The sequence below is a fragment of the Xiphophorus maculatus genome, chromosome 20 (genome assembly GCF_002775205.1).
Source record: "Xiphophorus maculatus strain JP 163 A chromosome 20, X_maculatus-5.0-male, whole genome shotgun sequence".
NCBI lineage: Eukaryota > Metazoa > Chordata > Actinopteri > Cyprinodontiformes > Poeciliidae > Xiphophorus > Xiphophorus maculatus.
This window is the reverse complement of record NC_036462.1, coordinates 23,688,830-23,713,126: the sequence shown is the minus strand read 5'-3', so window position 1 is coordinate 23,713,126 and position 24,297 is coordinate 23,688,830. Positions and strand designations below refer to the sequence as shown.

Sequence of the window (24,297 nt, the reverse complement as noted above, 5' to 3'; positions counted from 1 at the left end):
CCTAGAGGCAGACACAAACTGCAACCATGAAACGGAGAAATTTATAGCAAACCGGCAAGCATGGCTAAAATATAAAGCATTTCATATTCATGAAACAGCGTGAAGGACTAGATAATTTCAGTATCCTCACTGACACACCCATAACCACACACCATTATGTAAGTCAATCTATTTTGTTAATGTGGTCTAGAAAGGTAGTTTGAGATGAGCCCGAACCTGTGTGTCTTGTTGATGCAAGTACTACTTCATGTGCTAATTGTCCACAGAGCCTTCTGCTTTCTCGTGTCCCTTTGCCTGTGTCTTGTGGTTGTTGATGATGAGTGGGAGGTGTTACCTCTGAAATTAAAACTGCAAAACGCTGGGAATGTAAATGAAAACATGTGGTTTGCATATTAGATGTTTAATTTCCCGGAAAAGAGCAACAAGTACATAGAATGTATCTTAACACCTTGTTTGTGACAGTTATATCAGAGTACTTGTGTAATCGTTGCAGTATAGGTTCTGAGCAGTAGAGGGTGCTGTTACATCCTCTCTGATTACAATCTGGCAAAAAGATTCATATCCTTTGACTTGTTTTTTGTTTTTCGTTTTACATTTTTTTTTGTTTTGCTTCAGACTTTTGTTCAGATCTACAAAATTATGATTTTGTAGATCATAATTGTGAGGCTGAGGGAAAATTATACTGGTTGTTTTTTGTTTGTTTGTTTGTTTGTTTTAACAAATACAAATATGAAAGTGTGGAACCTCCTTTCACTGGTGGCACAGGTTCTACAAAGGTGTTTTTTTTCTATCCTCTTTTCAAAAAGGCACAACCTCATTCAGACTGGATAAAGAGCTTTTGCTTTGTCACGGATTCATATTCAGATCTAAAGTGTGTTCTTCTTCTACTGGAAAGTGAATCACTGCCTCAGTAGCAGGGTTTTTTGAGCCCATATTGGGATTTTTACTGCCATGTTTGATCCCAAACAATCTTCCCTTCAACTCTGATCAACTACCCTGTGTTAAAGAGAAAAATTGTCACTTAGCCTTGTTTTGGTCAGAACCTTAGGACCATGTCAGGTGTGTTTCCTCATAGTTTATGGCAAACTGGAAACAATGTCTTTCTTCTTGCCACTCTTCCAAAAATACCCAAATTAGGGATGGCACAGTTGCTAGTTGTTCTGCTGATGGGTTGTTGTTTCTTCAGGGTCTCTCTCCTTCTTTTCTGATCAATGCTTTCCTTGGCTGGTATGTCAGCTAAGGTGTTTTATACTCTAATTCTGCTTTTCCCTGATCCATCTACTACGGTTGCTGGTTTTCCTGATGCCGTTTGTTCCCTATGTTCTCTAACAAAACCTCTGTGGCCTTCAAAGAAAAGCTGTGTCTTTGATTAAATTAAACGACACAAAGGGGGACTTTATTTTGTGACTCTTGAATCTACTCGGTTCCACTGGATTTTATTTAGGGATTTTAGAATGATTTGATACATTCAAGTGCATTCCAAAGATTTCAGCTTTTTATTTGTAAAAATTCTTTTTACTTCACAATTATGCATTTCTTAGGTTTAGTCTTTCACATCCTATTTCCACTAAAATGCAATAAATTTTATGGTTTATAAATGTATAATCATTTTTCAAGGACAAGGTAGAACAGGAAATTGCGCACTTTCCTGAATCCTGTTCTCTTTTCTGTCTTTTCTGTCAGGTGCCGGAAGCAGCCTGCATCAGAAATGTTCCAGTGTGAAGCAGCGTATCATCTCATCCAAACAGGAGTCCGGAGCAGGAGGAGGGACAGCAGTAGGAACCAGTGTAGCAGCAGGCCAGAGAGCTGAGGAAGCAGATGGCACGGAGGTCCAGAACAGTGATGTATCGGAGGGCCAGACTGAGCCCAATCCTGGCGGGGGGAGGAGTCGGGCAGGTGGAGGCGAGAGGAGGAATGGCAGGATAGCCAAACCTTCCCTTCTCCCACAGAGCAGCATGGAGGTGTCTTCTTCCACCTCAACCAACCAGGTGGAGGTACCCGACACCACCCAGAGCTCCCCTCTGTCTATTGCCAGCGACATGGCTGACAGCCCAGCTCTTGCCATTGGCACCGGCTTGTCACAAAGCACTGCTGTGTTCATGTCAGAGGTCACCACTCTAACTGGCGAATCGGTATACTCGGCCGGCCACACCCATCTGTTGGCTTCGACCCACGAGAGTACCGCCACGGGTATCCTGTTGGCTGTCGCCTCTGACAACCAGAGGTTTGCATCGTTCAGTGGAGGGGTGGGATTAGGTGAAGGAGGAGAGTTGGTTCTGTCCAGCTCTTTAGACTCTGGAGTTGGAGTCAGCCTTCCTGAGACCACCATGACCTTTGACCCCGACTGCTTCCTCAACAATCCCAAGCAGGGCCAGACATACGGGGGAGGTGGAGGGAAGACAGAGGGATGCAATGGTGATGATGGGGGACTCCACTGCTCCACAAACGGCTTTGTTTACAACCCGGCACTCGTCAACAACATCAAGACGGAGGCTACGCCACTGGAGCAGCCACTGGTGACCCAGAGCAGCTACGTGGGCGAAGGAACTGGCCTTAGCCCCAGCACCACCCTGGAACAGATGGACTTCAGTGCTGTCATGTCATCAGCCTGTGTCTCAAGTCTGAACCAGCCTTCACACCACCCCTCCCCGGGCCTCTTCCTCCAGACCTCCCCCCAGACAACCCAGCCCTCTCAGCTGCAGGTCAACGGCACCAAGGCAACGCAGGAATCCAGCGAAACGCGGGCCTACATCGGCCTCCCCCCGATGGTCACTGACTCTCCTGTCACTAACGGAGAAGCGCATACACACCTCCACCAAGTGAGCACAGACCAACAGGCGCTGTGTGCAAGGAATGGGCAAGCAGCAGCAGTCGGGTCGTTTCCCCTGACAACACAAGACGTTGAGCAACCAGACAGCAGGAGCCACCAGGAGGTCGCAGCCTTAGAGAAACCGACAGAAAATGGAGAAGATTTACTCCTCAAGGCCGGAGATCCTCATGAGGCCTATGCGAGTGTTGACGCCAAGCATTTTCTCCAGCCCACAGATGACACCGGAGGGGGGGACGAGGGTGGAGGTGGCGGAGGAGGAACGGAAAATGAAATTATATGTAATGGCGTGAGCATTTCAGGTGCTAGTAGTTCAGTGGTGGCCAGTCCTCAGTCGATAGGTGTAGGTGCAAACATCGAAGGTGCTCTCTACAGCTCTCCGCTACCTCAGCAAGGTGCAGGGGTACCGGCAACGACAGCCGGGGCCGGGGCGGCTATCAGTCTGGAAGGGTTTGAAGCGTCATTTGGAAGCCAGTTCTCCGATCTTATCAATGATTTCATCTCCGTGGAGGGGTCTGGGGGAGGGGTGGCGGCAGCAGTCTCTGGGGTCCTGATGCCCCAGGAGGGCGCAGTAGGAGAGGAACACAGCACAGCGGCCGGTCACCTGCAGGCATCCGAGGTGGAGCAGGGGGCATTGGGACTGCTCCAGGAGACTGGCAGGCTGTTCGGCGTGACGGACTACTCCCCAGAGTGGTCTTATCCAGAGGTTAGTAAACCCAACATGTAATCATTATTTACTCATCACTGCTCCCCACAGGAAAATTAGTCCATGCTCCACATGATTGATGGTAGCTTGTACTGACGTTAACTGTTGCAATCACGCTTAGCCCAGTTTGTACTGACAGCTTGGCTACAGTATGTGGTCATTAAGGAGGCCGAATATTTCAGACTCAGCTGATTGGGTTTTAATGAAATTTCAATTTTTCCCCAGATTCCCCTGGGTGGCCTCATTAATTTGAGCGTGTACCACTTCTAATAACTCAGGCAGCGGTTCTATCATTGAATTATGATGAAAGTTGAGGAAACTCTTCATCTTTGAACCACCATGTCTTAAAAGCAGTCTCATAGCAGAAATAATTATAAACAATTATTAAATAAAACCCACATTTAACTGCAGATTTAGTCTGGGATTTAAAAAAAAAAAAAAAGAAATTCAGAACATAAAAAACATCCAAAATTCACAGTACTTTCCAAAAATACTCAGACCCTTTGAACTCCCCATTTTGTTCCAATCATGAACTTATATGTGTATTATTAGGAATTTATGTGATAGACCAGCATAACTTAGGGCACAATTTTGCGGTGGAAAGAAAATGATTCATGGTTTTTAACATTTTGTTTACAAAAAGTTTGTGTTATGCACCCTGTAGTCTGCTACTTATAAATTACTGGTGTTTAAAATGTAGCCTGAGGGCCGTTTGTGGCCCTTGGAACAATTTTGTATGATTTTCTTTTTTTTTTCATAAATATGAAATGTTAGGTACAACACAATATTTTCTCTTTTAAAAACCATGTTTTGTTTGTTTTGCTTTCATTTTAACATAATAGCAAGTAAAACCTGAAACACTGAACATTTTACTTTTAAAAACAGACTTGGGTACAACCATTCTTTAATGTTAGTTAAATAAGTTTTCAAACATTTTGTAGATCAACAAAACATAAAACACTCAACCCAAATAGTCAGGTAACAACTTCCTTTTAATAAAAACAAGCATGCAAGACCCTTTTTCAGAACTAGAATAATCTGCGTTATTATTTATTCGATCAACATGCAGATAAATAGAAAATAATTCACTATTAAATGATTTCCCATTTCTCTCAGAAAAAAAAATATGACCCTTGAGTACCTTCAACGTAATTATTTATACAAACCACTGCAAACCTACGAACACAGGGTGTCCACCTCCACTGCTCTAACCCTTACAGATTTTGTTTGAGGTTAGTTATAATCCAACTCTTAAATGTAAATGACTGGTCATTAAATAATCCCATTTCAGGCTTATTTTAGACTATAAATAAGCATCGAGTGCATCAAAGAACTTGCTATTTGCTGATGTATTTGCAGACTGAAAACAAGTTTTCAGTTTTAATGCTGTTGCTGTGGTATCCACATCCTTTTCTCATTATTAGAGGTTTTTATGGCTCCTAGTTTCATTGTAAAGATTTTGAGCTACATAATCCTGTCAGAAAATGGTTGCTTTTTTTTTCTTTTTTTTTTTGCTCCACAGGGGGGAGTAAAGGTGTTGATTACTGGTCCATGGTTGGAGTCCAGCAGTGAATACAGCTGCCTCTTCGACCACATCAGTGTCCCAGCTGCCCTCATCCAGCCCGGGGTGCTGCGCTGCTACTGCCCAGGTAACACACACCAACTTTTCTCCAAAAAAAATTAACGCCAGAAGAAAATGTATCAAACACCTAATATTCCACATATTCTTGTGTTTACAGAATGCTTTTCAGAGCACAAAGACATAGCAAATGTAAAAAAAAAAAAGGCTAAAAGAGATGAGGTAGACGTATAAGATGGTAAAGAAGATACAGAAAGGAGTTGGCTCTGTGTTTGCTGAATAAATAAGATATAGGTCAGTTTAGAATATTCTTTCAACAAGACATAGGAAAATATAGTAAATATTGCCCTCTACCTTGCTGTGTGATTTGTATAATCCGTATTAGGGCAACATTAGGTTTGAATCAATAATTTTGTATGTATCTAAATTGTGTGGAGTTTATTCAGTGTTAACTAAAAAATAACTCTAATAATCTCTTGATGTCTGTCTTTTTTTCCAGCTCATGACACAGGACTGGTGATGCTGCAGGTGGCCATGGGTGGTGAGGTCATCTCTTCTTCTGTGGTGTTTGAATATAAGGCACGTGATCTACCAGCACTGCCATCTTCTCAGCACGACTGGCTGTCCCTGGATGGTGAGAGAAAATATTTGTTTACTGAAGAGATAAACGCGTTTGTTCACATTCAAGACGAAAGAGTCTTTCAGTCATGCACACCTCGACATTTGCCTGAATGTGTCAGACACATTTTTGAATGAGAAAAGTTATACTGTAAGATTGTTTCTCAACAGGTTAGAATAAAAAGTGATTAAATGGATAAAAGAAAACTTATGTATAAGCTATGTATAGCTTAAACATAGCTTAATGTATAGCTTGAGCATACATTAAGTGCTGTACTATAAACTGAACGATAATAACAGCAGCTCAGTCTTTTAACAGCTTGAGGCAGAAAGCTGTGTAGCAGTCGGGTGTTTCTACTTTTGATGTTGCAGTTTGCCCGATGGCAGCAGTTCAGGGAAAGGGTATGAGAAGTCTCTCAGTGCCTGAAGCAGATCTTGGACAGAGGGTAGGGGCCCTTTCAACTCCCCTTACTATCCACTGCAGGGCCGTCTTATCTACCATATTGCAGCTGGAGTACCATGCTGAGACGCCGTATGTCAGCCCTCTCCCGACCACAGCTTTGTGCACACTCTGGGAATGCTTGCAGGGACTGATGTTTGTTTCAATTTCTTCAGAAAAAAAATCCAGTTTCTGCTGCCCCTGTTTCACAGTCTCTTTGTCCTTTAAATAGATAAGGTCATGAAAGATCTAGACTCTGAGGAGATAAATGCTATCCCCTCTCTGCAGTATAGAACCAGTCGTTGGTTCTACGTGTGCCCCAGTTGGAACCTCTGGAAGTCATTAGCAAAGATACAGAAAAGGTTTTAACTGCGCTGAATGAAAAGCAGAAGTACTTTTGGTCCTAATTTGACACATGCTCTTAAGTTTTAAAAAGAATCACACTGAACATGTAATTACATATGAATCAAATAAGGCTGCCTCATTTGAACAATTATTAAATTTAGATGCTGGTGATTTTTTTAGAGTTTCTGAGGCATGGTCAGTGCTGACCTAAGATAGGTTCTGTATTTTAGTCACATTATGCGGCAGCCTTTTTCTCTGCCTGATAAAAAATTACTGTATTGTGGTTGAAGTTGGCATTATGAAACAAGATGGAGGACTGTCTGAGAGTGGATGTATGGAAGAGGATGTGGGTACATGGGTTACTGTTTCTCTTCACATCGATTGGTAAAGAAAATTAAAACAAAACATGTTTTTAACTGCTTTGGTTGTGTTTTATTATATTCTCTATATATATTCACGCAATACTTAAATATGAAATTTCCATAGAACATAACAAGCAGCAGTGACACAAATGGGTGAAGCCCAGGAAATGGATGTGCTTTAGATACGCCATAACCAGGGCCGGCACTAGCTACTTGGGTGCCCTAAGCACAAATGCTTTTTGTTGCAGACTGACTCACTCCTGAAATGAACAAAAATTCAATATTTGTCAGTGTGTTTCTCTTTATTTGGTGATGAAAAAATAAGGTTCACAAAGACAACAGATGTATAGCAGGATGAAAATAAGAAAACAAAGTACAATGAATGAACTTTAACTATGAGAAATGTAATACATTTGCTGTTAGCGAAAGACTTGTTTTTGTGTCGTTTTCACATGTATTTGTTTGATACAAACCCCTAAAAACAACTAAAAGATCTGACTTCACAGACGGAAATTGACCCATATAATCAAGACAAGTATTGTTTTCCTGGTTCATAAGAGGAAGCTTACCGTATTTTATTTTATTTTATTATTTTTTTACTCTACTAGATGGTTCACACCTTCCACCATTTTCACGTGGAAAGTAATAGATCGTTTCAGACATAGTCTTTAATATTTTTTTTATAAATAAAAGGCTGAGAAGTGTTGTGCATTTGTATTCCACCCAATCTCAAGTCTTTTCCAGCTTCTAAGAGACTTTTTGTGTTCTGTTTTTTCTTGTTGGACAGAAAGTTGAATTTTGACCTAATCTGACCAGAGCAACTTTTTCCACATACTTGCTGTATCCCCTTAATAGGTTTTGACAAACTCCAAACAGGATTTCATACAGCTTTTTTTTTCAAAGCCACCTGCTCCATTGACCTTTGGAGCTCCTCCAGAAATATGCCTCTTGGCTGCTTCTTTGAGTTGTGCTGCCCTTGCCCAACCTGTCAGTTTAGGTGGATGACTTTGTTTTAGTAACTTCACACATGTGCCGTAATCTTTTCATTTTTGGATGATGGATTATCTGTTCTCTTAGTGAGGCTTGGGGAAATGAAACCTTATTCCCACTAAGGCTTTCTATGCCTGACCTTTATCATGTGTGGCTTGAAACTATAGTTTCAAAACAAAATCTCTGTTTTCACTGAACAGCTGGTTTTATACAGAGATTAAATTACACACTGGTGGACTCTGAGTAATTAGGTAGCCTCTAAATGCAATTGGTTGTGGGTTTTATTTAATTCATTTTCTGCTTTGCTCCTTATTTTCAGTATTGGTTTATATACATGTATATATATGTGTGTGTGTGTGTGTGTGTGTGTGTGTGTGTGTGTGTGTGTGTGTGTGTGTGTGTGTGCGTGTGCGTGTGCGTGCGTGTGTGTGTGTGTGTGTGTGTGTGTGTGTGTGTGTGTGTGTGTGTGTGTGTGTGTGTGCGCGCGCGCACGTGTGTGTGCGCGTGGGGGCGTGTGCGTGTGTGTTAAATGACTTGTGCTAAAACTATTTTGAGAAGCATTATGTCATTATATGTCTGGACTGGTCTTGAAGCTGCTCCTATTGTTGCATTCTGTCTGCATGCAAATTGATCATAAATTGGCAAATTAATTCGAATTGGTTGGTTGGTTGGTTGATTGATCGATAGATCGAAAATGGGACAATACAGCTGTTTGGTGCATATTTTTAAGGCGTGAGCATACACCAGAGTCACACTTTTTACATTCACCTCTGGTTGTGTAACCTGTTGTGAGTTTCATTGCATTTAACGCGGATTTAAACGACGCTAAAGGACAATGACACGTTCTTTCACTAATCTTTGGAGGCAATTACTGCAGATGTCTTCACGGCTCCAGGGTCAGCCTCTGTGTGTAAATATATCTCCCAATGCAGTTGCAGCCTGGAAACACATGGGTCCCATCGGCGATCCATGTCCTGACTCCGCTTTCGCCCCCGTCTCTGCGTTGCGCAATGCGGCAATGCGGCTTTTTAGTCACAGCATGCTGACTGTTGGCTGTAATAAAGGACAAGGACATGACGGCACACACAGCGCTCCGTTTGACAGTTAACAACTGCGGACAGATCTTGTAAATGGGAGCCGATAAATGTACATGCGCTGCGTCTTTGTCCGTAAGTGAGGACATCGAGACGCGACCTGTGTTGTTTTTGCACATTTTCTCTGTTTTGGCTTCACATATGAGGGCAAATACTCACTCCAGGAGAGGAGGGGGAGGGGAGGGACAGAACTGCTTTCTGCTATTAAACACGTGTCTGGACACGGCACAGCCAGCACGCTAATGCCCAGGTCTGTGCAGTCTGTTGTGGCGATGACGAGCGAGCCTCCCGCAGCTCGAACAGTGGCGGGCGGATTTGAAGCGCTGCTCCCCCTCACACACACAACGTGGAGACACGGCTCTCTGTCTCTCCCTCCCTCCTTCCTTCCGTCCGTCCCTCCCTGCATTCCGCTTTTTTTTTTTATTTGTGTTTTTTTTTTTTTTTTTTTACGGCTGGAGAAGCGAGGCTGTGAGTCGTTCACCTCAGACTGATGGAGGTTTAGCAGAAGCGGGAACAGAAACCAAAACAGCAGCAGACACAAAGACTCTGATGGTATCTTCTCACCGCGCTGTTCTACTGACGTTCAGGTGTGTATTGTTTACAGCTGCTGCGTTAGGATCGCACTTATCTGCCATGTTGCAGTTGAAAGACGTGAAGGCGGCTGGGTTAATTCGTTGCCGTGGAGTCTTACCCTTTTCTTCCGTTTTTTTTTTTTTTTTTACAATTTAACTCATGACTGTAGCTATATTTGCAGTAAGACAGAAAATTGTTTGACTGAAGTAAACAATGTTCCTTGTCTATTCTTGTTGGCTGACCTGTGCGATTTCAGCACCAAGAGGAGGGGACAGCTCCACTGATCCCTCCAACCACAATAGAAAGAGTCTCTTGCTCCTGTAAAGGCCCATGACAACAACACAGAACTGAGGAGGCTTTCTCACTTGTACGACTGCATTCATTAGATATTTTTGGATTTTTTTCTAAAATAACAATGGACAGTGACGTGTTCAAAAGTCAAGGTATTGTTTCATAACCCTAACTTCTCCACAACTTTATCCTTGACCTATCTTCTATGGACTCCACGATTCTGTTTGTTCACTAATGTTCTCTAAAATCCCTGAGGTCTTCGCAAGACAAGTTGTATTTAGTCTTTTTGTGATGCTAAAGAGCCATTATCAAAGTACTAGTAAATTTATTTTGACAGCAATGGAGCTGTGGAGCTTCTGGTGATAAAAAAAAACAGTTTCTACTCTATTCTACTCTAAACTCAAATCAAAACGATTTAAATATCTGCATATTAAAAAAATGGTTTCAATGCTTTTCTTCCCTGCATATATACAGACAAGCTGCTGGATGGTTGAATTATATTCTGTTATTGTGAAACAGTCTGTGTGAATCTGTTTTTGTTTGATGTGTTCTTGAGAGAACAACAGAGCATTAATGTGCATGACAGCTACAATACAGGGATGTTTTTTTTACTCTCTATTAGGAGTAAAATGCTCTCACCAAGATGTCAGTAAGATGGAAGCTCTTTAGTTGAACGTGTTGCTCCACCATCCCTGTTGATCCTGTGCTTTGAGGAGCATAAATAAAATAGGTAGTAACCAAAACAGAAAACTAAGAGAGCGAGCAGAAGATGGGATTACACAGGGTTTTTTTTAAGAAGGACTCGGTAAAGCACTCTGCCCACTTACCTAAGTAAGGTAAACAGATTTAAACCTCTGACCTGCATTTCCACAGACACCCAATTCAGGATGTCCATTCTGGAGCGTTTGGAGCAAATGGAGCAAAGGATGGCTGAAATAACCAATCAGAACCCTGGCTCAGAAGCCATGGCAACCAAGGGTGGAGGAGTGGAGGGGGGAGGAGCCAATGATCAGCGGTCTCAAGTAAGACATGGAGTCTGTTGTGTGGAAATGTACAACTACATAAAAGTGTCTAACATGAAAGAAGAAGAAAAAGCATCAAAGTTAAGAAAATCAATCAAGGTTAATTTGTAAAACTGTGTTTCATAAAGATGAAGTTTCGTCCTGCAACGTGTTATTCTCTTCGAACTTACAAGCACAGACAGAATTGAATACCCTAAACCTTAACAAATCATATAAAATAAACACAAAAATAATTTTGATAAAAATACACTTCTATGAGTTATCTTTGTCACATTTTTCAATCCATTTACTGATCTAAAAAATAAAGTGCTTGTTTTTACATTTTCCTGTAAATGTGCTGCAGAAAGCCAGAGGAATCAGGAGATACAATAGTCAACCGGACAGAGAGTTAACTCAACAAATCTTTCCTCAATTGACTCTGATCAATAGAGAAGAAGATTAGATCCACAGAAAAAAAATCTGAGATTAAAGTCAACATTCTTTTTATTTCTTTCTATGGTCCCAATCCTCTCCCATAGATCAGAGATTGACAGGTACAGTAATGAAAAATTGAATTTTTGTCCCCCTATTCATTGAATGCAACAAAATGTGAGGTTCTCCATATGTTTTGTCCTTAAACTCACCCACCAAAACATGGGCTTTTTTTTTTACTATTTTGACATCACAAAAATAATACAAAGGAAAAGGAAATATGAGTTGATGCATAAAGCAAAAGATGATATTTTAATCTCATAATTCCATACTGCTACCTCTCTAGCCCAGGATATTGGTTTTTTTTTTCATAACTTAAAAAAAAAAAAATTTAAATAGCAGGACAGAACCCAAACAAAGCCAGAGAGTAGTATTGACAGCTAGACATTTGGATTAAAGATTTCCCAACATTTATTTAATTTGCCTTTTTCCTTTCCAACCATCAGAGCCCCCCTGATCAGAGCACATTTGAGGGTCGTGTGGTGGTGGTGTGTGAGAAGATGATGTCCCAGCCCTGTTGGACTTCTTCAAACCAGCTCGTCCACAGTAAGAACTCCAGAGGAATGACATTGCTGCATCTGGCCGCAGCTCAGGGATACGCGGGGCTCATCCAGACACTCATCTGCTGGCGGTGAGTAACACTCAGACGTGACCCTCCACTGTGAAGATGAAGTAATTTCTCATTTGTTGCTTCGCTCCACAGCACAAAGCATGCCGACAGCATTGACCTGGAACTGGAAGTGGATCCTCTTAACGTCGACCACTTTTCCTGCACGCCACTTGTGAGTGATCAATACTGTTACATTCTTCTTCTTTTTTTCCTGTGTGTATGAGATTGATGTTATTCTATCTTCTGCAGATGTGGGCGTGTGCTTTGGGCCACACTGAGGCAGCACTGGTTCTGTACCAGTGGGACCCAAGAGCTCTTGCCATTCCTGACTCTCTGGGTCGCCTGCCGCTGAATATCGCCCGATCCCGTGGTCATACTCGATTGGCCGAGCTCTTGGAGCAGCTGCAGCAGAGTCCTCAAACTAAGGCACAGCCTGCGGACAGTTGGATGGAGAAGTGGAAAGGAGGATCACAGAACAGAGGAATCAACAGCAGCTCCAGCACCAACCCAACCCCAGGTCCAAAAGCATCTTGTGTTTGTTTATTCAGAAGCATAATATATTTTGTTCAGGATTGAGTTATTAATTGATGAAGGAAACTAACTAGAAACGTTTTTATAAGGATTTTGGTTGGTATTAAGGGAGTATTCTGCACAAATGTGGTCAGTAATTGTGCCAAAGTCATAAAATCCATCCAACAGCCTGTTTCAAGCTCACTAAGTATCCTTATCTATCTTGTGTTATACGCTGCACTGGCAGACTGATTTTCTTAACTTAGAAAAGCTGTATCTGAGCTTTTGTCCCAGCTTTAGATATACTTAATGTTTACTGGTGAGACTAAATGGCACTAAGCTGAAAAGAAGGATAAAAACATTAATTATGTTCTTTTTGCAACATTAACAGCACCCATCACTAAATTTGTAGAAGTCTAATAATACTGCCAATGCATTTTTATAAAAAATGTAAAAAATCTAAATTCTCAAGGATAAAATCAGTGAATTATAAAAGTATACTCCTTGAACGTCTTTACTTTTTGTCTTGTGAGAACTTCATCAAATTGTGATAGTGTTCCATACAATGTTTTCCAAAGGTTTTGATAATAGAGATTTGAAATGTGAGCCCTGAATATGTGTTCACCATTATAACACATAAATATGCTGTAATCTAAACCCTTTCATTGTGGCTCTCGCTGCATTGCATAGAGTTGCTGTCCTGCTGGAAGGTGAACCCCCCTCTAAGATTTACAGAGTTTTGCTCCATCCATCTATAACCAGCTTCCCTGGCCCTATTGAAGAAGAACATGCCACAGTGTGACTCTGACTTTACTGTTGCAGTCCTGTGTTCGCAGTGATCTGAGGTGGTTTTCCGGTAAACAGCATTTCAGATGAAAGCGCAGCGTTCAGTGTTTGCCTCATGTGACACAAAGGCCCTCTTCCTCGTGTTTGCTGTGTTCCCTAAATAGCTTGCAGCAAAATGCAAACAGGACAACCTTTTCATGATGCTGTTTGTTCACTAATGTTCTTTAACAAACCCCTGAGACCTTTACAGAACAGCTGGATTTATCCTGAGATTGAATCGCACGCAGGCGGCTGTTGACTCTGTACTAATTAAGTGTCTTCTGGAGGCAGTCGGCAGCACTGGATTTTATTTTGGGGTAGCAGATTAGAGGACTTTATTTGTAAAAAATAAATAAATAAAAACGTACAAATGATGGATCATTTTCCTTAATTTCTATACTTATTCACTTTGTTGCGTGAGCTTATCTCATTAACTTCCAGTAAAATACATTGAAGAATGTGACTACAACAGGTAAAAACCATTTTGAGACGTTAAAGATGTTAGATATAAATATCTAAGAGAGTGTAAATAATTTTGCAAGACACTGTTATTATGTGTTAACACAGGCAAGCACCACTTCACAAATTATGCCAAATTATAGCGACGCTGTTATCTAATACGAGACGTTTCTCCTCCAACATTCATTTGGTTTGCTAAGAAATGAGAGCTCCTCACGTCGTGAATTAGTGTTGATTTTTAATTCTTGAATACTTTTTGGCTTAGTTGAACTCTGGTCATTTTTGTGACTGAGCAGGATGTCGTTTTTGGTAGGAATTTGCGGTGCGTTGTAAGGTTTGTTGTCATTTTTAACTTTTTTTTTTTTTTCACCTGTGCAGAGGTGAGAAGAAGCAGAACAGAGAGCCAACCATTAAACCAGAGCTGGAGCCAAACTGGTCAAACACCCCAACCTGGAGCCAACGTGGAACAAGGAGGTCCACCCCCTGCCAAGCGTCTCAAATCTAACCCCGCGAGCCAACAGCAGCTCGCCAACTCAGCCCCCGGCGCCAACACCATCAGCTCCCTCCTTGACTCTTCCCCGAGGCCTAATCCTCTCCAATCCGTCTTACCCAAGTTCCAAAAAACTGAGCTCACCTACCAGAGAGCACCTCTTTCCAGCTCCACCCCGGACCGGCCTCAGTTCCCCAGTGCCCCGTTCTCTCACCTGCAGGCCAGGATAAGGAGGTCTGAGGGGGGCAACATGTGGAGCCTGAGACGGTCTCTTGGACAAAACAGTCTGGTCCGGAGAATTCAAGGAAAAGAACGGTTGGCCATTCATCTGCGGCAGAGAGTGCTGTCCGACAGGGGAGAGGAGACTGAGCTGCTGACCTACCAGGATAACTCAGATGACTTGCAGGTATAGTGAGCAGTTTTATTTTGCTCTACTCAGCAAATGTTTTGGTGCAAGGAATACATTTTTAAAACATACATAAAGAGTAACGATTTCATGCAGAAGATAGGAAAAGTTAACTTTAAAACTTCCTTCACATGTTATAGGTGGACATCACGATGCTTGCTGATCACATCATGGATGCTTCAGCAGGAAGGCTTAAGCAGACTACGGTCACTGAAACAGATTCTGCAAAGGTTGGCATCAGTAGTGACGTAAAGTCACTGTCTGGTTACCTTGATGAGGTGGAAAGGTGAGTCTAAATCTCTGATATTACCATGGTTCTTTAAATAATTCATTAAATGTTTTCTCGTGAAGTAAAAATGCAAGAAGAAATTGCTATGTGAAGTCATTTTTTAAGTATATATGTCACTGTCACAGCATTCAGCTTGGTATCTTGGTTTTATTTTTGTTTTCTGTGCAGGTTTCTGAAATCTAAGCCCCAGGCTACAAGCCCCAAACCAAATTCACTCTCAGGGCTGGAGGAGCAGCCGACTCCTCATGCAAACCAAGCGCCCTCGTCTCCCTTTGACTGGAGCTCCTTCCTCTGTGCAGCTATGCAGGAGGAGAAGTTGAAAACAAACTCCTCCTGTCTAGCCATGACTGAGTCAGAGCAGCAAGAGCTGTACGAAACCATCAGGCGTGCTCTGCACTCCCTCAGAAAACACAAGGCAAGTAAGACCTCCACTTCTGCTCCTGCAGACGGTGCGGCTGATGCTCTGTGACGCTTTCTTGCACTGTTGTCAATCAGGGGTTCGATGTGATCAGTTCGATGTAATTGTGTTACATGTGCAATGTTAGGTTAAATTATTTCCAACATTCTTCTCAGGGTCCCATTCAGGAACAACACAAAGAGATTGCAGCAGTGATTCAACGCTGCTACAAGAGATACAAGCAGGTAGGATTGCTGATGTTAATAGAGACTTGTTGTTTTTTTTGTTGTTGGAATGGATTGTGTTACACTAAATGTGTAAATATAACTTGTAGGTCCCTGCGTGTGTTAAAGAAAAATACTCTGAATGTCTTGACTGGAAATTAATGTTCCTTCATGGACGTTATGGGCACTAAAAACAGATGTAAAAACTCTCAGAAAGGACTGAGAAACAATCATTTGCTCCTGCTTCATCTCAGTGTCTGATTCACACAGCAAATAGCTCTGGTTCATTTTTACTTATGCTGATGGGAATTGTGTATTAAAATGAGTCCTTATTCATTCTTTCTACATGTACTGCCAACACTACTGTATGAAGCTATTCTTATTTATCTCTCCAGGAACATACCAATGACCAATTCTTTGTTTCCCTGTGATGAAACAGGAAAACATCAGGACATTCAGGACACAGACCCCTGTGGACTGACTTAGGAAACTGATTTAGTGATATCAGATTAAAGGGAGCTAAAATAAATGCAAGCCACACTTTTCAGATATCTATAGGTTAAACATAAAAAAGCATGTGTAAGATCACTTTAATTTTGCAAGATTGCACAAAATCCAACGACAGCACATTACATTTGTGGTTGTAGCATAAAAATTGTGGGAAGGTCCAAGGGGTAAAAATACTGGAGGAAGGCCATGTAGAAAAGTAAGAAAAAAAATATACAAAGAAATTTCAGATGTCACTTTTTTGCTAACATCATGCTTCATGTCTGTCTTCCCTTACAGTATGCACTTTATAAGAGGATGACTTTGGCAGCCATCCTGATCCAGAGTCGTTTCCGGAGTTTCCATGAGCAGAGGAAGTTCCAGCAGAGTCGTAGAGCAGCAGTCCTCATCCAGCAATACTACCGCTCCTATAAGCACTCCCTCAGGTGCTCCATGTGCACACACAGGTATGACGTCGCTGGGATTGCATAAGAAATGTCACTAAAGCATCTACCACTATCTTTTGTTTACAGCAGCATCCTAACTAAAAAACAGAACCAGGCTGCTCGCAAGATCCTGAGGTTCCTGCTCCGCTGCCGCCACAGGTGAGCCGTGAACCTCCGACCACATTCTCAAACTCATGTACGTGCACACACACAAGGGCACCATGTCATACTCTCATACCACCCACCCACTAGCACACATACACAGACTAACAGCGGTGCTAATAGTTGCTGTTGTTTTGCTGCTCCTGTGAAGCCCCTTGATGGACCACAGGCCTCTGAAACAGGTGAGTCCCCTCTTGGTCCCTCTCTTTCAAAGGCTGATACCTGTTTGCATGACAGCAGAAGGAGAGGGAGAGTTAGAGGAGTTCCTGGATCATTATCCTTCCCTCCTGCTCTCTTCTTTCATCCCTATCTCTCTCTGTCTGCCTCGAAGGACTGCCGAATGATGACAATAAATGTGCATGACTGACAGATAGAGACGCAAATCTTGCAGACGGTCTTCTTGGGGGCATGTTCCGATTATCACAAGGGGACATCGAGGGTTGCTTGGCATGCAAATTTTTGTGTGCCTTGATGGATGGAGCTGGTACAGAGGATTTGAGTGTATGTCTGCTGTGTAAGGATGTGAATTTAAGGAGATTTTGTCAAACATCTACCGATTTCTCTTTGACATTTGAGGGATATCAAAAAAGAAAAACAACTTGCTGTTAAAGTGCTTTGCAAGAGTATTTTATCCCTTTGTGATTCTGTTTGATTGCAACCACAAAGTTCAATATATTTTAGTAGGAAATGGAAGCTTAGCAATAGATTTTTTTTTCAGATGAAACCATGAGAAGTATGTTGGAAATTTCTTTGTTGTTTATTAGAGAACATTAGTGAACAAACAGCATCAGAAAGAACAAGAAATGCAACAGACAGGTCAGGAAGAAAGTTGTGGATAAGTTTAAATTGGAGTTAGGTTATATAAACAACATTCCAAACTTTGAACAACTCAGAGTCACTATTTAATCAATAGTGTGAAAATGAAAAGAGTTTGTCACAACTGCAAACCCACCAAGAAATAACTTCCCACATTAACTGCAAAATACAGGAGAATATTAATCAACCTCATACCAAGAGGCCCATGGTGTCTCTGGAGGAGCAGCAGAAATCCTCTACCATTAGCCATCCATTCCACAGATCTGGCCTTTAGATTAGAGTAGCAAGGTAGTCGTGAAGGACGGAAAGCAGAGCTAAAACTACAGATCCTGCGAGAAAATGTTAGAGACTGTAAAAGAGTCAAGACTGAAGTGAAGGTTCATCTTCCAGTAGGACTACAAGCCGAGATGTGCAGCCTCAGCTGCAATGGAACGGTTTAGGTAAAAGCTTGTTCATGTGCTTGAACGAGACAGTCAAAGTCCAGGCCTACTGACTGAGAATTTGTTAAGACATTGCTGTTCACAGATGCTCTCGCTCTTTTTTTTCTTTTAAGAAAAATGGGTCAAAGATTTAGTTTTGGATGTGCGAAGACTTGCAGTTGTAATTGCAACAACAGGTGTCTCTTCATAATGTTGAGTCAGAGGAGCTGCATCCAAATGCATGCTAAGCTTCAGGTTTTTTATATGTAAGAAAAGCATGCGCTACTTTGTGTTGGTCTCTCATATTGACTCCCAGTGAAATAGACTGAATTTTGTGGTTGTAATGTGACAAAATGCAATGTGAATAGCTTAGCGAGCCACTTCATACGTACACACTGACCTTGTAAACGTATTTTCTGATTGTGTCTAATGTGTGTTTGGTTCTCCTCAGGGCCAGAGAGCAGAGAAAGGCCAGGGGTCCTGAGAATGCATCACCAGGCCCTGCACACAGCCCCATCAGCCTGTGATCAATCTACCCTCCTCCCCTCTTTTCCCCCAATCCATCTCTCCTGCCCCAACCCCACTCCTCTCCTTTTCCATCGCCCAGCCTCTCCTTGTCCCCTCTTTTCTCCTCCTTGCTCTCAACCTCCCTGGCCTCATTTCTCAAGAGGAAAAAAAAAAAACTCTTCCCAGACAGACTGAGGACAGGATAGGTGTCCATCATGGCAGCTCAGACAGACATACTGCTGGGCAGAGTCCCAGAACCAGGCTCTGCTCACAGCACTGATCCTCCTCCAGTTTAACTGGGAGGCCATCACATTAACCTCATGGCATTCTTTGCACTCCTCATGGGTATGTTTTTTTGCAAGAGCAAGTTGTCGAGCGGGACAAGCAGTTAAAAGAAAAAAAAAAAAAAAAAAAAAAAAAGAGGAAGTGCCTGACAACATCTTGCTGTTTAAGACAAGCGGCTGGATGTGCTGAAGAGGCTCCGACGGGAAACAGCTGGCTAGCGAAAGAGGCAACTTTGACATGCAGAAAACACAAAACCCGCTGTGTTTTTTTGTATCCAAACAGAGATCTGTGAAAGAATAAGAAACCATAAACCAAAAAAACTCACTTCTGTGTTGCATTTGCATGCAAGGTTTCCCCCTCCCCCGCTTATTCCTCCTCTATATCATCCTACAAGGCTACAGTGGCAAATCATTCTGCTGATTCAGTATCTCACAGTATCACCCAACCACTCTGACTCACCGGCTTACAAAGCTATTAGTCACCTAATCAAAAAAAAAAAAAAAGGGGGGGAGGAACTGCACTTGAATGTACAAGGAGCATTGTTAGAGAAAAGGGAAGCGGCCTGAATAACGATGTCTTAATTTGCTACATGGACTTTGTATGGAGTTGTTCTCAGCGGCAGCACTTTTGCTCGCCCAACGTGGTGTGTCCGTGTTCGTTCAATTCAATGCATGTGTTTGAGCTATGAGCTCCTGCATGCTTGCCAAACTGCTTTAGTGTTGTTTCTTTTTGTATTTCTATGTGTAACTGTGTCTCATGTCTTCATCGACTTATCCTTGCCCTGTGTAATGTGAACTGTGTAAGGACAAACGACTTCTTTTTTGGGTGCTTTATTTATTATGTATTTATTTAAGGGTCTAATTATTTCTTTAACTGGCTCAAGAGTGGCTTAACTCGAGACTGGTCCCCCAACTCAAAAACCTCTCCCCTCCCGGTGTGATAAAATATGACATGTTCCAATGGTTAAATGTCTCTGTTAGTTTGTTCTGCGTGAACCTCCAAATCCTGACTGTGGTTTTGAGGACAGAGTCACATAACATTGCCTTGACTTCTTCTTGTCTCCAAGAGGTCTCTATGCTTGCTCTGTAAAGGACATGGGTCCTATACTTGCCCCTATACAGGGCATCGCTCCCTGTATTAGCCCTATATGGGCGATCAAATCCATATTTTGGACTATTGCATATTTCTGTATATAAACTGACGAGGTAAGGGGATACAAGGACCCTGAAACTTTTTCATAAGAAGACTGTATTTAAGATTATAAATTATTTTACTTCCCGTAACGAGAACTTTAGACAGAGATCTGGGTACACAGGACGGCATATTGCTTGTAAATAATGTAGATAATACAGACAAAGTAATGTGCATGAGATTTAAGACAAAAGAAACAGCTAAAAGAACATGTTAGTGGCTATGGACTGTGAGAGGATTTTAACTGCTTCACTTTAAGAGTATCCAGTATAAGTGTTATTGAAAAAGAACATTTTCTTAAAAGCATGCAAACGAAAAATCTAACATTAGAACTATAAGTGGGAAAACAAAGTAAGCTGAAACCATGATCTTTCAGACGAAAAAAAAATAAATAAACATTTACACTTTGTGCTTTTGTTTCTTGGCTAGCAAAAATTAAACCCGTTTTGCCAGTAGTGCCAATCATTATGAATGCTATTTTTGCCTAACAAACACAGTATGTTATGCTGGGGAAACCAGAACTCTAAAGTTATCAGCAAGATCCACAGAGGCAGCACATGCTGACAGTAAACAATAGTAACCTAGTTCTAGCTCAGATGTAGACCTACAAGTCCTGAAGTTTGTCTGAAAAAGGTAGATTTATGCATAAAGTGATGATGGGGACGATGCAAGTATAAAAGATGATCCTAAAGTTGCCGATGATGTTAAAATGTGAATGCTATGACTGGTGAATAATGAAGAGAAGAGGGTGCCACAGTGGGTGTAAAAAGTCTGCACACATTAAAATGCCAGGATCCTGTGATACAAAAAGATGTTCATCTCTTACCATCTTTAATGTGAAACATAGGCTTATATATAGGCGTTGGTGTATAAAATTTTACGTGAAACTGCTTATTTGCTTAATTTAATTTGAACTGTATAGTATAGGAAAATATGGGGGGAGCTTGGTGACCTTTTGTCTGGGGATGGGGCTTTATAAATTCAGTTTATTTACTCTTTTTTTCTGTGAACCTTACCACTCAGTTAAAAACAAACTGAAATCTTTTAAATAATAATAATAACGTGGTTGCAAAAGTGTGGACAACCCTGAACTAAAGCTTTCCTGAAACATGTTCTGATTTTATTACAGCTTGAGTTAGAGTCTATCAGCAGGACACATGTTGACTTGGTAATATTTGTTCACTCTTACTTGAAAATTATCCAAATTTGCCATATTACGAGAGCCTCTGCTGTACACAGCCCTCCTCAGATGATACGTCTGAGCACCGGCTGTTCATCTTCAGCTTTCTAGCAGAAACCTGAAGGTTTAGTGCTTGCTGTTCAGAATTCTCCTCATTTGATTAAACCACCAAAATAAAAACAACAAAAAGTCCAACCTTTTTTCTGTCAAAGCGTAATGCATTTCCAAACATGCTTTTGGAAGACTTTTGATGGTTGCTTTACAGATTTTTGGTTGGATCAATCTCGTTGTAAGAAAAGGCATTTGTGTTGCCATCCTAACAGCCCAGTCACATGGCAGATACAGGAGAGTGTTGGAGTTCAAACACACAAAAGAGGATCTACGCTCTTATACAACCACTTTATTTCAGGGGTCTTTGTTTCGCCTAAAAGATTTCAGTTTGTTTAGGAGGAAAAAATTTTATCTTTGTCACTTTTTTTTTTTTTACATTACAAAGCCAGAGGTGTGTAGACTTTTTATATCCATTTAACATCTCTTACTGTGTGGTTGTGCTCCAGCAACATACTTGCTTTTATTAAGACCATCGATCTCACCTACAGCAGATCCAGCCCGGCCTCCAGTCAAAGCTTTCCATCTTCAAACAGAATGTCTCTGAACTCATGGTTTGTTTCTTTTTTTTTTTTTTTTTTCTTTCTTTCTTTTTTTCCTCATTGTCACTGCCATAATTGTACAACATGTAGTTTAATCTTGTGGAAAGTTTTGTTTAGAAAGTGCCTGCTCAACAACAGAAAACTAATATCAGGAAGTATTGTATATTCTCCAAAAATGTTCCCAGTTATCTCTTTATTTTCCTAAATTGTGTGTTAAAATTGAACTTGACAGTGTTCTGCTCTCTGTTAAAAACCCTAATTTGTCTGGTATGAATGGACGCTCATGGCCTAATTGATCATATGTGTGACTATGTCGGGCTAACAAATATGACAGTATCTCCCCTACCTTTGTGTGTACCTATCAGAGGAGGAAAAAAAAAACATTGAATTCTGCTTCTGTCTATGAGAGGCACTATCACATGCCAATTCACAGCATCACTATTGGGAGACTCGTGTGTTTTCTGAATCTCACTCTTATTTTACTCCCAGAAAATAATTTTGCTAAACAGAACTCTAACGTGTTTATCTGGCTAAATTACTTTCATAGTCATCCTCTTTGTGGATTTTTATTTTTTTTTTCTGTCACTTGGTCGCTGACTCCGATGTGCTCACACACAGCGTGGAACTCAAACGTACACAGTCTGGCTCATACGCAAATAAGGCCACACTCTTTCTCTCATGTGCTTGTGTCTTTGGGAGGCATGAAATCTCTCCTTTAGATTATACTCAGGGTTGAAGGACAGGGAGATGGTATGTGGATTGCATTAACGCAAGTGTCCCACATGTGGAGGCTGTGTACATTTGGTTGTATGTGTATGTGTGCGTGCATGGTTTATACTATAACATCTGTTCAGTCACTGTGTAGCACCTTCAGATTTAACGTGAATGTTTGACACACATGCTCTTATAACCCCCTCCAAAAAAATCATCACTTAAGGCGTGTCATGGATCAAGCTTCCAAATTAAAAAAACGCTCAAAATACTCCTAGATTTGTAGATTTTTGTCTAAATTTAAATGACATTCAAAGCAAGTAATAAGAAACTACAGTGATGCAAATGTTCTTGACTTTAATGTACTCACCAGATCCTATAATGGGCAATTTTTAGATTATTCTGAATTACAGTATCTTGCAGTGTCTTGCAAAAGTATTAAACCCTTGTACTTTCTCACAACAAAAACAATACACTAATAAATACTGTTGCAAATAAAGCTTAGCTTGCATTCATAAAGCAAGCGTAGCTGATCTTGAAGCAGGACCCAAATCCCTTTAGCGAACTGGGATAACGAAGCTCGAATAGCAACACAAACGTCTTTTTTCATGGAAAGTCGCTGTTCGGATCAGCGGATTGTCATGTTACAATCCCAGACCTTAACATGTTGAATTTGAGGAAATTGATACATGTTTTTTTTTTTTTTAATCTTTTGGTAATAAAAATATGAAAAGCGTGATATGCATTTGATGCAACTCGCCATATTCATTCTATGCAGAATTTAGAGGTGCAATTAAGGCTGCAATAAGTGGTCTCTACCAGCTCTTCAGACCTAAAGAGACTGAAAATTGAGCCCATTTTCTTTGTTAAGCTCAAGCTCAGTTATATTTTACATCCGGGCTTTGACTGATCATTCAGCCTGGAATATGCTCTGATCGAAACTATTCTGCTGTAGCTCTGACTGCATATTTAGGGTCATCCCAGCGGAAAATTCAGCTCTGATCAAGTCTTTTACAGACTCTTGGTTTTTCTCCAGGATTTTTCCTCTTTTTTTCCTCTTCTCGTGAATCTGGTCAGCTTCCGTTCTATAGATGCCAGGTTTGTGGTGCAAAAACCTTACTGTGGTTCTGTGAACAAATTCCCCCAGCTGAGCTCTGCAGCTCCTCCAGAGTAACGAGGAGCTGATTGAATCTTTCTCTGATTAATGCTCTTTATGCTCAGCCATTCAGTTCGACTGGACAGCCTTGTCTTTGTAGGTTTGTTTTATAGCTTTCCCCTGCATTAAGCTTCTCCACGACTTCTCCCAGACCTGTCTGCTCTGTTCCTTGGACTTCAAGATGTTCAGTAATTTTCTCTATAAAACATTTGACTCTCTTATGTGACCTTAGAGGCAACTGGGTGCACTTTACTTAGAGGTATCAGAGCAAAGAGAGTTGAATGCAAATGGCTGCCACACTTTTCAGAGGTATATTTTGAAACATCTTAAAAATCGTGTATTCTTTTTCTTTCACTTCATAGCCACCCGATAATCCCAATGAAATACATTAAAGTTTGTAGATGAAACAAGACAAAATCAGAAGAAAAAAAATTGCAGTGTTATGAATACTTTTTAAAGGCACTGTAAGTAATACATCTCCATCATCATAACAATCTTCATGTTTGGCGTTTATTTTTCAGTTTGTTTGTTTTTTAATCTAACTGACGGCCATGTTGAGGACAGTTCCTCTTGAACAGACATTAAACTGTCCTCCCTCTCTCACCACCAAAGCTAAAGATGACTTTGTGAAACTCCCTCACATATGTACACACACAGGCATCAGTTCAACAACATGTACAATAAACAAAATACCATCCCACACCACAGAAACTCCATCAGCAGGATCATGTTTCGCAGAGGATGATGACTGTAAAGAGTAT

At 41.2% G+C, this 24,297-nt stretch overlaps 1 protein-coding gene across 4 annotated transcripts in view; it reads left to right on the top strand.

Moving 5' to 3' along the window:
- The window catches only part of LOC102216825 (calmodulin-binding transcription activator 1), a 78,432-nt gene extending 54,307 nt beyond the window's left edge, over positions 1–24,125 (top strand). The window contains exons 8-22 of one of the 4 annotated variants that reach the window (XM_023324959.1): positions 1,684–3,533; positions 5,056–5,182; positions 5,612–5,746; positions 10,698–10,846; positions 11,764–11,948; positions 12,021–12,099; positions 12,177–12,444; positions 14,100–14,617; positions 14,758–14,903; positions 15,075–15,321; positions 15,480–15,548; positions 16,314–16,459; positions 16,550–16,618; positions 16,773–16,803; positions 18,308–18,443. In XM_023324959.1, the coding sequence (XP_023180727.1) occupies positions 1,684–3,533; positions 5,056–5,182; positions 5,612–5,746; positions 10,698–10,846; positions 11,764–11,948; positions 12,021–12,099; positions 12,177–12,444; positions 14,100–14,617; positions 14,758–14,903; positions 15,075–15,321; positions 15,480–15,548; positions 16,314–16,459; positions 16,550–16,618; positions 16,773–16,803; positions 18,308–18,340 (4,052 nt within the window). In that variant the 3' untranslated portion in view covers positions 18,341–18,443. Of the gene's footprint in view, positions 1–1,683; positions 3,534–5,055; positions 5,183–5,611; positions 5,747–10,697; positions 10,847–11,763; positions 11,949–12,020; positions 12,100–12,176; positions 12,445–14,099; positions 14,618–14,757; positions 14,904–15,074; positions 15,322–15,479; positions 15,549–16,313; positions 16,460–16,546; positions 16,619–16,772; positions 16,804–18,307 lie in introns of all 4 variants that reach the window. The other 3 variants (XM_023324958.1, XM_023324957.1, XM_023324956.1) reach the window with 3 other exon arrangements.
- The last annotated feature ends 172 nt before the right edge of the window (positions 24,126–24,297 follow it).